The 14,271-nt window shown below is 38.2% G+C and overlaps 1 protein-coding gene across 4 annotated transcripts in view; it reads right to left on the bottom strand.

The window, feature by feature from the left end:
• EDRF1 (erythroid differentiation regulatory factor 1) overlaps window positions 1-14,194 on the bottom strand; it is a 36,960-nt gene extending 22,766 nt beyond the window's left edge. For 2 of the 4 annotated variants that reach the window (XM_068548743.1, XM_068548744.1), the window contains exons 1-13: window positions 13,979-14,194; window positions 12,784-12,992; window positions 10,733-10,799; window positions 9,952-10,077; window positions 8,728-8,852; window positions 8,330-8,486; window positions 5,400-5,501; window positions 5,011-5,132; window positions 4,190-4,301; window positions 2,424-2,571; window positions 2,222-2,330; window positions 1,800-1,911; window positions 103-363 (exon numbers count right to left, since the gene is read on the bottom strand). In XM_068548743.1, coding sequence (XP_068404844.1) covers window positions 103-363; window positions 1,800-1,911; window positions 2,222-2,330; window positions 2,424-2,571; window positions 4,190-4,301; window positions 5,011-5,132; window positions 5,400-5,501; window positions 8,330-8,486; window positions 8,728-8,852; window positions 9,952-10,077; window positions 10,733-10,799; window positions 12,784-12,992; window positions 13,979-14,086 — 1,758 coding nt within the window. In that variant the 5' untranslated portion in view covers window positions 14,087-14,194. The remainder of the gene's footprint in view (window positions 1-102; window positions 364-1,799; window positions 1,912-2,221; window positions 2,331-2,423; window positions 2,572-4,189; window positions 4,302-5,010; window positions 5,133-5,399; window positions 5,502-8,329; window positions 8,487-8,727; window positions 8,853-9,951; window positions 10,078-10,732; window positions 10,800-12,783; window positions 12,993-13,978) is intronic. The other 2 variants (XM_068548746.1, XM_068548745.1) reach the window with 2 other exon arrangements.
• Between the last annotated feature and the right edge of the window lie 77 nt (window positions 14,195-14,271).

The raw sequence follows: 14,271 nt of genomic DNA, 5'->3' as shown, positions 1-14,271 counted from the left end.
TTTACTGAAGTAATGCCATCTTTTGAGATGCTAACTGTATTCAATTAACAATTGTTTGTTTTTCCACTGATGAAATTTTAATACAAATTTCAATATGCTTACTCTGATCTGATGAATGGATTTGTATTTTTCTGGAACTGACAATTCTCCAACAGACTTAATTATAGCTACTGCTTTGTTATCATCTGATGGATCAGAACAGGTGCTGTAGGATCCGTTTTCATCACTATCTGGCATCTCCTCCTCCTCTTCACTATAACTTTCATCAGAATTCTCATTTAATGGAGATTCTGAACTTTCTTCTTTTTTAGGTTCATCCAATTGGAAAAGTTCTGAAAGCATGTAATTGGCTGAAGCAATAATCTTACAAAAAGAAAAAAAATATAAGTAACTCATCAAAATTGAGCATTCTAAAGTGGAATGAATTTTACTACTGTACTAACAAATTTTAGGAGACCTGCAGACAGGCTGTTTCCACCACAGACTGTTAATACACACTGAAATGTTCCTGATTCAAAGTACCAATACTCTGAACATACTCTGTAAAATCCTCATGGGTTGATATGTTTATTTCCTAAAATTATTCCATTCCCAGCCCTCTCTCTTAAGAAAAAGTGGCAAATGTATTTCACTGGAGACAAGTTTTCATGTGTAAAGTGTCATAACTAAAATGTTAGCAACACATCACTCCTCATCAACCAAGAAACCAGAATTTTTCTTTACAAGCTATGAACTAATTAGTTTATCTCTTTACAAGCTATGAACTAACTAGTTTAACTAATTAGTTTATCTTTAATAGGCAACTAATATGGTTCCAGGGGGAAAACCTCCACTAGCTTAATGAGGAAAAAGTCCAGAAAATCTGGTTTCTCTTAAAATTAGCATTTATTCTACTCTACTGTTTAAGTAATTCTTAGTCTCAGACATGCAATAGTCTTAACACTATTTTTAACTTATTAACCACCATCACCTTAATCAGCAATTAGATATTTAAGCCAGAAATTGCTTTGCCATTTTTCTTCAAAAACAGTTTATCTTGGTTTGGTCTCTAGGATAATCTTTATCTCCAAACTGCATGTGGCCACAATTAAAATGAACTTGGATCTTTAAAAAAAAAAATCACAGATACTACGTATCTCTTCTGATTTAAACAGGACACAACAACTATCCTTACACTGAAACATACAGTTGTCAAATTCAGGCACCTGAGGGTAATAAGGGTGGTGTAAAACCATGGGCACAGAACTGAGGTTGTTTTAAGAGATGCTTTTACATACTGAGGTACAGGATGTGGACCTTATTCATACTGACATTCATGTAAATGGATCTTTCAAGAGACCATAGTTTCCCACCTTCTAACAGTGATAATACAAAGGAAAAACAGCACTACTTTATTAAAATTATGTGAATTCTAAACTTATAGAACAGTGCTATCCAAGAGAAATGAGAGCCAGACACAAAATTTAAAATTTTCTAGTGGCTACATTAAAAAAAGTAAAATCTGGTGAAATCAATTTTTAATATTACATTTGATTCAATAAACAAAATATTTCATCATGTAATGTGTACACACATGCGCGCACACACACTCTTCAAGATTCAGTGTGTATTTTACATTGAAAGCACATCTCGATTCAGATGAAGCACATTTTAAGTGCTCAAGAGCCACACGCGGTACCTGGCTACCAAACTGGATCCACTGGGCAGTTACAGACTATGAATTAGGCAGCTTTAATGTCCAGGCAACAATTCTCTATCGGAATGCCAGAATTCTTTTAGAGAGCATACGTTAATCTTACTTGAGGATGCCTGCTTTTGTCCAGCAATTTAACACAATTCAGAAGCAGGGTTCTAACAGTCCCATAGTGTTTCTTATTTTGATTCTTCTTCATCATCATGTTGCAAGCAACCCTAAAAGAAGTTCATATCAACTTTACTCCCCATTCATCATTCTCTACAATACTCAAGTCTAGGCACGCTCTTCTTTCCTGCCAGTGGAATAAGGGCCATAAGAAACAACTAAATATTGTGTTTTATACACCTGCCCTCCCCCTTCCCATTTTGGAACAGTATATAGGTGTATATATACATACATACATACACTTTTTTTAAACTATGAAAATCTAAAAGGTATTTAAAACCTTGGCGTAGATAATGTGGCTATACACTTAACAATTGTAAGTAAGGCTAATTCTTCATCTTAACTTCTTAAAGCACTCACTTATATAAGAGAATAGCCACTGGCATTGTGAATGGATTTTGGTATTTGTCTTCAGTTTCTTCACAAAGAGTAGTGAGATCATAGAGCTTCACTATATCACTGCCACTTGCTGGGAAAAAACAAAAAAACCAAAAAAACCAAATAAACCTCACTTTACAGTTGTCACTCAAATCAATTACTATTCATTCAAGAATTAGCTTACCTTTAAATAGCCAATAGGTATGTCCTTCTTTGGTACAATTAGATTTCAAAAATGATAAAATATTCTGTGCAATATCTTTTATGACTTTAGTAGAAAAATTAGAGTTTTCCAAATTGGGAATCTCTTCTGTCTTTATCATTTCATACTTCTGTAAAACAGACAGAAGATAGTTTAAGAGAAAACCTACACAGCAACACTTCTCCTATTAAAAAGTGACCAAATATACAAATCCCACAGCTAGAGACCTACGCAGCATGAGAGTTTAAGGCACTGGTTTTTGGTCTTTTTTCTGCCCTGATACTCCAAAGAAATCTGACCCATCCCTGCCAGCAATGTGGTGGTTTACCACAGGAATAATTCTCAAGGGGGAGTCATCACCAGATTTTGAAGCACACACTTAGGCAGGATCTCACTTCTGTCCTAACCATGGAACAAGTCACGCTGTACACTTTCTTCTATTCTACCCTAATGGTTTTCAGCTGGGAAGGTGGTAAATGAAGGCAGACTTCGCCCAGTAAGCTTTCTCAAAATATGTATTTCTGGCTTTTTCTTTCCCCTGACACTATAGTCATCTGGGCGGTGTCTCCAGTATATCCTCTTTTCCCCTTGAGCTATGGACTCTATTCTTTTACAGAAATGGAGCATGGAGCGTGGAGGCAACAGTAAGAGTAAAGTCTGCAAGGCTATTACTATCACGATTTTTAAAGCGCCTCTGTAGCTTTAGCTTGTCTTCTGCTTACACTTCCCTAAAGGCCTCTTACCATATTTTCTGAAGTACTCTAAGACTAGAAACTACAAATTAGTTGGAAAACAGACCAGATCAAAACAGAAGTGATCTCACCGTTCTCCGATCATCCAGACTGCTGTGTGCACTACACTTTGAATCCTTCACCCACTGTCTCCAATTTTTCTCTTTGCGCATTCTTATTTCCCATTAGGTTAAACCGTTCTGAGTAGTGACCAAACCTTATTGTTTTTCCTCCAACATTTCTTTTTTTTTTTTTTTTAATTTTATTTATTTATTTATTTTTGGCTGTGTTGGGTCTTCGTTTCTGTGCGAGGGCTTTTTCTCTAGTTGTGGTAAGCGGGGCCCACTCTTCATCGCAGTGCGCGGGCCTCTCACTATCGCGGCCTCTCTTGTTGCGGAGCACAGGCTCCAGACGCGCAGGCTCAGTAGTTGTGGCTCACGGGCCTAGTTGCTCCGCGGCATATGGGATCTTCCCAGACCAGGGCGCAAACCCGTGTGCCCTGCATTGGCAGGCAGATTCTCAACCACTGCGCCACCAGGGAAGCCTCCTCCAACATTTCTGATGGGGACAAAGTCCCTCATAAATAGAATATGCTCAATAACAATTTGCTATATAAACTATTTACTTTTATGCAATGCTGGGGCCTTTCCTTAAAACTTTGCATAAACTGAGTAGGTATTTGTATACTGACTAAACACCTCCACTGTTTAGACACTTTCAGGTAATTACTATGGGTGCCTGGCATTAAAATTACAGTTCTCTGGCTACAAATATAGTTTTTAGTACTGTATTATGACCTGCCCACAAATTACCTGTAAAATTAGACTCCTATAACATCTAGAATTCTGATATCACCAACTCAAACGTGAAAACACTCAAATTTGAGTTTATCCATAGCTATCTTCCTTGCCAAAATACACCTTAGTATTTAAGAGCCTTAAAAACTTTAGTGAGGTACTTTCTGCTCCAATCTGTATTTGAGACATTATTTTAAAAGTCACACTGTATCTATCTTACCTGTACAATTCCATTTACATGAAAACACATGACAAGCTCTGGTACATTGCATATCAAGTTGTCCAACCAATAGTCGATTCCAGTTAGCACATTAATTGGTTTGTTGTTATCCCTAAAAATACACATTTCTAGCGTTATTTGATTTAATTAAGCTGTTCCATAATCAATCATCTGAGACTTATCTCCCCCATTAAAATATTTTAATCTATTCTCCCTAGTTGGAGAATGCCATTTATGCTTTCTCTTCTGATGAGACACGCACATGTAGCTTATGTGGTGTGTTGTACTTAACATCCTTCCACAAGCTTTTCTTGGACTTCTAATGGGTGTCCGTAAGAGTTTTCAGCAAGAATAGGAGGAACTATGAGACCGGATGACCGGGAGCCTACTGCACGCTCTTCACACAACCTGAAGTGAAAGACTGACCAGCGTGCACCACAGTGCCCAAGTCAGAATTCACATGGACTAGTACGAACACATACACCTGGAACATTAAACAAATGCTCACAATTAGTTAACAGAAAGCTGGGAGACCATCTCCTTGACTAGTTAAATAAACTACATTATATTCTCACAAGCTGTAGATTCAGACTTAAGACTAGGTCAGCACAGCAGATCTCTGACTCCACTCACTGAGGACTAGAATGAAAAGCCAGCCAGAGGGCTTTCAGCATTTGCCAAAACACTCCTTCCTTACTGCAGCCATTTCAACTGGTGGGGCAAGGAGGGAAGTGAAAAAAAACTAGAAAAGGAAACAATGCTGGAATGGAGAGGTGAAAGCAGATGGAAGGCTGATTCTAAAGGGACACAAGCCTGGTTACCTGAGACGTAGGCTGACTGCTGGATATCTGCCTCCTCCAAATATAGGCATGTTGGAGCCAACTAGCATATGTATGTCTTCAAACGTCCATAAAATATTCCGAGCAAAATCATTTTTAAGACCCTGTGATTTAAAATCAAATAGAAAGATTATATAATAAACAGGAGATCAGTAGTCTCCCCCCATGATCCACAGAAAGACTAGAAAAAGGAAAAGACAAGGGAGGCAAGGTAAATTAAAGCCACAGAGCTATAAGATCACAGAGATGCTTAGAAAGAGATTCAGGATCAAGTGGATTTCTTCCCCTATGAATCCAATTTAGACTAGTTTTTAAGTGACGAAGTAGACTGGGGATTAGGTGTCTCACCTTGGACACCACGAAAAGCGTACCTGACTGTTCTCCCCGTCATTGAATAAAGTAGTCAGGGTTTGTTCTTTAGGTGCTGAGGCCACATGCCCCACTATGTATGAGGGTTCAAGAGGCTCACCTCCCTGTGAAAAGTGCAAGGATAAGGAGTGATTCTGCTGCCGTAATTACTTTAAAATGGCCTACTGTTACAGAGTATCACCTAAACATTCAAAGTGTACACCTCAAATCTACTCTTGTAAATCAGGGCTAATACAAATCATTAACTCTCATCACTGGGTGACATACTTCAGCTCCTAATTATCGGTTACTATAATAAGCTAATCACAGTTAGATCTTATTCAAATAACAATGAAAGATTATTTTAAGCTTTCCAAGCTTTTTCCTCTTTTTTTGGGTGAATCAGAATAGCACTGCTCTTTCAGCATACCCCATCCCTATTGGATTAAAAAATTCCTAAGAAAACTCAGCCATATTTTTGAGACACTGGTCATCAGAACAGCCTCCAGTTTCACATTTCCTAGTGTGTGTTTCACAGAAGTCTAGTCACTGGGTGAAAAATTTCTAGAGTCAGGTTTGAAAAACACTGCTTACCAAGGATTTGCTTTTGGAGAGTAACAATTCTTATTACCATTAAAAAGCCCCTAAGAGGTCCTGCACTGGAAAACCTACGTCGCCTCTGTATAATCCAATGTCCTCACATTTATTTGATCTCATAACACTTTCTTATTTTTATTAGATTCTGTGGAATATATTTTGAAAACACATAGGAAGAGGAATCTTTGACATGGGTAAACGCAGTCCACCACTCAACTTTCCAACCATAGGGCAGTTGCCATTAAAAAACAATACTTTAAACCAAGATGAGCATGCATATGTGCATGCACACGTGAGCATGCGTGTGCGTTGCTTATTCCTATGTGTGTGCTAACAGGCCTAGCACCCGCCGGCAAAGTACGTATAACTGCAAGCATGGGGGGAAATCTCCAGTGCTTCTGCTATGTCTTGTCTTCCTCTCAAAGGGTCCTTAAAGGATTTCAAACATTTATTATACTGTTTATTTACACAGACAAGTTATCAACCCCCAAAACTGTATTTGCCAGGCAGCTGCTTTAGTGGGAGTTCGGGCTCTAGGTTATAATGTCCTTGATAAAGGTCTGGCTCCACGGCCATACCCCAGAGACCTACTTAAACTCTGTTACTGCCTAACACAGGCCTCAAACTAGCCATTTCAGTGTTGGGAGCAAGAAATCGTGAGGTGATAGCTTACGAACAAAAATAAATCTCTAAATGTTGAAATTTAAAGATTTAAATATGTTATAAAAAGTATTCTGTAAAAGATTATTTTTAGGCAGGGTAGCTCTACTTAGGAATACGCCATTGCTAAGACAACCCGACTGCTTACAGGGCCCTTCTAAATGTGTGGAATACATGGGCACACTGGAGTAATGCTGTGAGAACAGGCCTCTGAAGTCAGAAATATCAGGGTTCAAACCCTAGCTGGAACTTCAAACATCTACTTTTCATGAGCTTTATTTACTTATTTGTAAAATGATACCATCAACACAATACATATGCAGCTCCAAGGATGAAACAAGTTTATACGCCACACGTGGAGTAAAGTACATGGCCTAAGAGGCATTAAGTAGATTCCAGTTCACTTCCTCCACATGCAGGCCTGCAGATTCTCAAAAGCCTCCAAGGTTTTTCATAGTAACCCTTAAAGGACAGATGATAAGGCTCATAAAGGAGGAAATGGGTGGTAGAACACTAGTATTTCTATTATGTGGTCTTTTTATAATGTGTGTGTTTTGAAGTCAAGGAATACTAAGTAATTTTTTAGAAACTCCTTTAGTGACGTACAATCACATATAGGAAAATACATAAAACAAATAATACAGAATATAGTATAATGACTAATTAGAAAGCAAATTACCTATGTAACCACTACCCAAGTCATGACATGGGACCCTCCTAGCACCCAGCACCCACATCCCTTCTCATTTAGGTGACATACCCACCTCCTACAGTTATCACTATATGGACGTGCATGGTAATTACTCCCTTCCTTTTCCTTACAGTTTTCCCAACTTTGGAAAAAAATTAAGGTCACTACATAGTTTAATGACGCATCTCTATCTGAAACCTACTAAAACTAAAATCAAGTTAAAGCTATTTGTCCCCTATAACCTTGTAAGGTGTGACGATAGATAGTACCTGGACAAATGCTGAATGTTCAACGTGTGAGAATACACAGCAAGAGGAAAAACACAATTTACCAAGTTAAAGATCTTATTTTTACCTTCCTCAAGCTTGTCAATATATTTTCCTAAAAATAAACATGCACAATTTACATCTATGGAGTTATTTTTTTCTTTGATAGACACAATAAGGACAAAAACAAATGAACAATAAGAACCAAGAATATAAGAGACAAAAGAGATAACAGTCTACTCTCTCTTCCTTTCTAAAAGCTTTATAACATTAATGTAGCTTAAGTCTTAACAACTTCATCTAGAAAACCTGCAGGGCTATTTCAGGCCTAACAATCTGACTAAAAGTTAAGGCAGAAGATCAGTGTTTAAATTACAAACAGGCCTGTGAGTCTCAATATCTGATAGGCATTTAATATTTCTACAGTTTAAATATACCATTATCTCCTTATGACTTTAAGGAGATAATCAGTATCGATAAACATATTGATAAGCTATCTTAAATGTGGTAAAAACTTTTAAATGCTTTTGAATTATTTCTTAAAAAACATCACATCTAGCCATTCACGACAGCCCTTGTAAACTCCATATTGAAAAACTAAAAAAAGTACTTTTTGTAACTGTGAAGACATAAATTGATGGAATATTTTTCACTCTGGTTCGTCTACTTTTATTAACAGAATAACTGATTTTGTCTCCTTAGATGAGCTTGCTGAATTAGCATCTAGGTACTAACTAACCTGGCTGGAAGCACCGGGGTCTTCAGAGACTGAAGAAGGCATTTCAAAGGGGGCGGGCCAAGAAGCCCCATCCGAATCGTTTGTCTGATCTGCGCTGGACGATTCCTGCTGTTCTGCGGCAGATGGGACAGGCTGAGCAGCTCCATCACCATTGATACTGGCCAAATCAGAAAGAAAAAATACCACACTGTTACTGAAGTTAACTTTATGTAACAGGCCACCGGTTTTTAAAAACCAGATTCTATAATCAAGCACAAATCTCGTTAAAAAAGCAATACAGGGCAAATGTCAACAATAATAGCAGCAAAACTTAAATTACTTTTGCTGGCTTCAAATTACGTTTTAGATCAGAATTTCATTTTTCCTCTTAAGATAAAAATAAACAAGTAGCCAAGTACCTGTAATATAAAAACTTCGAAAGAATAGCCTTCTGATACCAGTGTTCTTTGCTTTTTTTCTTCCTCTGCCACTTCTGATCAATAAGTCTTTGATAAAACTCTTTTAACCACGTCCAATCACCAGTCTGAATAACATAAGAAATTGATAAATAGAACAAACATAAGAAACTGATAAATTAACCAAGCTTGCAGTCAAAACAATTCGTTACCTATTGCCCTCTTATAGGAAATACTTTTTTTTAAATACCGCTTCATAAACCTACACTCGTAAAACATTTACCTTTCTAGACTCAGTCCCTATCACCTCTTTTTGGAAATCTCCCTGTCTTCCTCCTCTCCTTAAGCCAGACAAGGAGAGGTGACTCTTCTCTATAACATGTTCTTCAGTGCCTGGAATCAGTCCCACTATGCACACTGCATTAAAATTATCTGTGTGTTTGTAACCCCCAAATTATAAGCCGTTAGGAAGCAAGTACTGTGATTCTCAAGATCCTGCCCAGGGGCTAACATATACAGACTGAACTGAACTGTGGTCTTTTCAAATGGAAAAACATTTATTCAAAACGTCAATTTAAATCACTGTAACTTATTTTCCTCTATCAAAGCACTGCAGGAATATTCTTTAAAGAGTAGACTATGGGAGTGGCAAGACCATGAACTATTTGCAACCATGAACTATTGGTAATGACAAGGTAAATACAGAAGTACCGAGTAAGCTTTCAGAAACTGCAATATTATTACATTATTATACTTTACAAAATAACGGGGGTAATAGTCATTCACCACATACAGTTTGAGAAGCTCTACTTGAAGAGAACCAATTAATTCTAATATAACTATATATTCATAGGAATAATTTTTTAAACATTTTTCACATTTCCTGGCAGCCATGTTTCATGAAAATGTCTTTAATGGAGACATCAAAGGATTTTTCAAAAATTTAACCAGTCCCTTAAATTTCAGATTTTTCACAACTTCCTTCATTCACTTCACCCTTCTCCTTGCAAGAATCCTGGCTGTTGGTTTCAATGAAGTAAGTTTCTTCACCGTTCTCTTTCCTATTTTTTCTTTATTAAAGCTTTTTTATCTTCAGCGAAACTTTTCACTTCTTGGTTGAAGTACTCAACCACGTTTCCACTTTGGCCTTTCTTTGAAACAAAATCACATTTCTAGTTCCCTTAAGTTGTTAAAATAGTGCTTTTCTTGTTATTTTTCAAGTATTACCTGAGATGATCTCATAAAGAGTTCTTGAATATCTAACTCGTCTAATAAGAGAGTCCTTCCTATGCGGTGCACTGCCATGCTCACGTGCGATTTGCTGTAGGGAATCTTCAGGAGCTTTTTTATGTTCTTGAAAAAAATCAAGAGGAAAAAACAATTTAGAAAGACCTTTGTAGTGTGATCTGGAATCTTTCAAATTTTAACTTCACTCAACTTTAAAGCATAATAAACCTTATTTCCTTAAGGTCATACAAACTGTATTTTACACAAAGAGCTACCTATAAACACATAGAAGACAGAGCTTTAGAACCAAAATCACCTACACTTTACTAGTCACCCTGTGTTAATGTAAATGACAAAGATTTATTTGTACACGATGGAATTTCATAAAGTATGTACAGGTCACACTGTTGCACTGACCCAGGCTTTTAGCATCTCAGATAAAATTGGCCAACTAAGGATCAATAGATTTTACCAGAAGTATCACATCTAATTCCCAACTAGTAACATTACATAACCCAACGTTATAATTGCTATCATCAAAACTGCTATCATTAAAACACAACCATCAATACTAATATTAATTACCACTGCCACTATTTGGGGGGTTGTTCCCTCCTCTTTGAGGAAAGATGCAGTGAACAGTGTCACTTTAATAAAAAAGGTATTCAATAATCAGATAGTTGTAGCTTATTTCATCACTAATTTTCCAAGACTGCAGACAAAGCAGGCTATAAATCCCCAGCACAAACATCCCAACTACATTTGCAATAAGGACACTTACTTCAGAGTCAGAGACAACATCCACATCGTTTCCCACTGAATCAATAAAGTCGTATGCCATCCCAAAGCTGAAGGAGAAAACAAAGGCCACAAAAATCACGTTCGTGGTGGTGCAGGTATTGTTTATAATAGAATACTATATTTCATCGCTTCTTGGATACACATTTTTCACATTCTAACACCTCCGAAATCAGTATGCCTATCACCATTACAGTTGGCTAGTTTTTCCTTCTTAATGGTACATAAAATAATGGGGTCACTTAACAGACATAGAAAACAGACTTGTGGTTCCCATGGGGGAGGGGGGTGGGGGAGGAATAGATTGGGAGTTTGGGATTAGCAGATGCAAACTATATAGAATGGATAAACAACAAGGTCCTACTGTAGAGCACAGGAACTATATTCAATATCCTGTGATAAACCACAATGAAAAAGAATACGTACATATGTGTGTGTATGTGTGTGTGTGTATATATATGTATAAAACTGAATCACTCTCCTGTACACCAGAAACTAACACAACATTGTAAATCAACTATAGTTCAAGAAAAAATAAGTTAAAAAAAATTAAAATAATGGGGTGACTTAAAAATCAATGGCATCTTGGATTTTATAAAAGATAGTAATAACAGAATAGTAATAGAAGCAATTAATAGTAAATATTTAGAATAAAAACAATTAACAATTATTTTTATTTTTGTAGTCATGAAGTCTAAAAAATATCCAATAGAAAACAGTCAGTTCGAGTTAGTATTCTTTTTAGGTGGGGAGATGAGAAAAATAGCAACAGAAACAGTTATCAGAATTTTAGTCTCTAGGATTATGTTCCCAGTGATAAACACTACTACCCTTTTAAAAAATATATGAGAAAAAAATGCACATGAAACCAATTCAACCAGAAAGAGAAAAAACAGCTAACTGAGCACCCAACTCGTGCCAGGTACCACATGAGGCACATCTATAATCTGCAAGCCTGAAAGGCAGCTGATGTCACCATTTTTCAGTTAGTAGGTGGCAGAGAGTCAAGATACTTACTTAGGACTGCCTCACTTCAAAGCATGCTGATGATTTACCATGTGGTCTAGGCAAGTTACTTAACCTTTCCAAGCTTCAGTTTTCCGCAGGAAAGTTAGTTAACAGTACCAAACTCAAAGGGTTGTTGTGAGAATGAAATGAGATAAACATATAAAGTACTCAGCACAGTGTCTGTACACAATTATCATTTAAATCACTTTATAACATTTAATTCTCTTGCCCTATAATTTATTAAGCCATTCTTCTAAAAGAAGATATGCAGACTATTTCCAATTTTTTTTTGCTAGTATAAATAATGCTACAAACAAGCAACATTTTACAAATATAACTTTTACCTTCTGAGTCATTAGGATAATTTCCAAACTACTGGCACATAAGGTACTAATGTATTTATGGCTCTTGCTATATGTTATGCAGAAATATTTTAGGTTCAATCGCTGAGAGGAAAAAAGAGAACCCCATACATTAAACGGTCTACAAGAATATGGACATCAGTACATTTTTCTCTGTAAGACCCAGGCCACTCTTTCAACTTTAAATACCACCAGCAAGTGTCAAAGTCAAGGGTGTACATCACTGGACATGCTGTGTTTTTACATCACTGCTTTTTCAGCCCAGACAATCCACCACCATTTAATGAAAAATTCCACAGGACAGGTTAGGCAGTGTTAAGGGTTTTCCTCATCATGTGCCACCCTGATTCTCTGCAGTCACATATTCAAAAGGTATGTAAATTGGCTAAAATTAAAACAGCTGATGGAATTTTAGTGGTCAAAACTCATCTTTGTTACTAACATGATGCAGACTTGAAAGAAGCATATGCGATTGATATCTTCATATTTTAACAGAGTCCTATTATCAGGGGGAAAAAGAACATTGAAAGTCAAATATAATCTTTTACCAAAGCGAAATCTTGGCACGTTGATGAGCATCACAAATTAAACTGAACAGCAAGTATTAAGAGTTTTAAGGTGGAGGGTTGAGGGTCAGGTAAAAATGCCATCATTTAATATTTACCTTGAAAATGGCTTGCTTTTCCTACTGTTGCCAAGAATGGTAGTTCCTGCTGGTCCTAGCTTGGCACTCTCTCGTAACCAGTTGGCAGGTGGGAGTTTCAAGTCTGTTTTCTCTTGGAGGCGTGCAAATGCTGTCCGAGGAGGGGCAGAAGAGTATTTCACCACAGCGCGGCTCTTCACTTCATTGCCTCCAAGAAATAAAGCTGATCCCTGATTAAAATATTAAATGAAATTTTAACGTACACTACTAGGAATAAAAAAACCCCACCTTAATAATAATAATAAAAACCCTACCACATCAGGCTTACAAGAACATATACTACATGTTACTAACAGCAGTTAATAAATGTGAGCGTAAATGTGTACCATTTACTTAGCTCTTTTTCACATAATTTCAAAGAAAAAAAGGTGAGTCAAGGAGTGTGATGGGTACGGTTATTAGCTAGGAAACAGGCCAACCGAACTATCTTTTAAAACATTCATAAGAAAGTGTAGAAGCAGAAACCAAGGAGTCAAGAGTAGCACGTTAACTAAGTGCAAAATTTAATAAAACCTCTGTTCAATATTAAAGATGTATTTCAATTTCAATAACACACGTCATTTAGAAAGTTTGTGGTGAGATACCTGGGCCTTTTTTGTTTTTAAGTAAGCGTTTAGAAACTGATTAGTCAGTTTACGACACACATACTCTGAATGTCTAACTTCATTGCAAGTCCCTGGGGGGTGCGCACAGATTTCACTTGCACACCCCCAAGAAAGCTCAGGGTCTAAGTTAACTCTTCCAACCTTCCTTCACGCAGCCCCGCTTCGGCCTGGCAAACACTTTGCGCCCTTCTAACATTAATTAGCTCAGTGCCATCTCGGTGAGCTCGCTCTCTTCTCCCTTCAGCTCTGCAAGGCGGTGCCGACTTGGGAACCACATATTTACACGTACGCTCCTTGAGAGCGGAGGTCGTGTCTAACTCACCTGTCGGTTATCATCGACTGGGAAGCCAGGACTGCTTTTGATACGAATGACCTGCAAGTACATGCCTGAGTACTCACCGACAGGCACACGGACCTCCACTCCGTTTGGGGGGCCGTCGGGTAGGCGTGGAGAAGGCGCCAGAAGCCGCCGGGAACCGTGACATCCCTCACGGGCCAAGCGGGCCCGCAGCCCACGGAGCCCTGCAGGTCCCGCCCCACCGCGGACTCACCTGTGCTGAAGGTTCCTCGGACTCTCCTTGGGACAAGAGGCTGAGCCCTCCCCGAACAGCGGTCCCGGCCTGCGGAGCCTCGGTCCCGGCCTCCTTAGAGTCCCCCATCACCTCGGTCCAGGTGAGGCGAGGCGAGGCCAGGCGAGGCTCGACCCGAGAAGCCGTCGCAGATTGCCGGGCCCAGAGGCGTCGCTGCCCAGCAGAGCAGGCGCCAGATACGCCCCGCACTTCCGGCCTCTGACAGGAAGAACTGGCGCGGACGCGTTCAAATCTCGCGACGTTTGCTCCAGAGG

Source organism: Eschrichtius robustus, chromosome 7 (genome assembly GCF_028021215.1).
Source record: "Eschrichtius robustus isolate mEscRob2 chromosome 7, mEscRob2.pri, whole genome shotgun sequence".
Classification (NCBI taxonomy): Eukaryota; Metazoa; Chordata; class Mammalia; order Artiodactyla; family Eschrichtiidae; genus Eschrichtius; species Eschrichtius robustus.
This window is presented reverse-complemented; position numbering and strand designations above follow the sequence as displayed.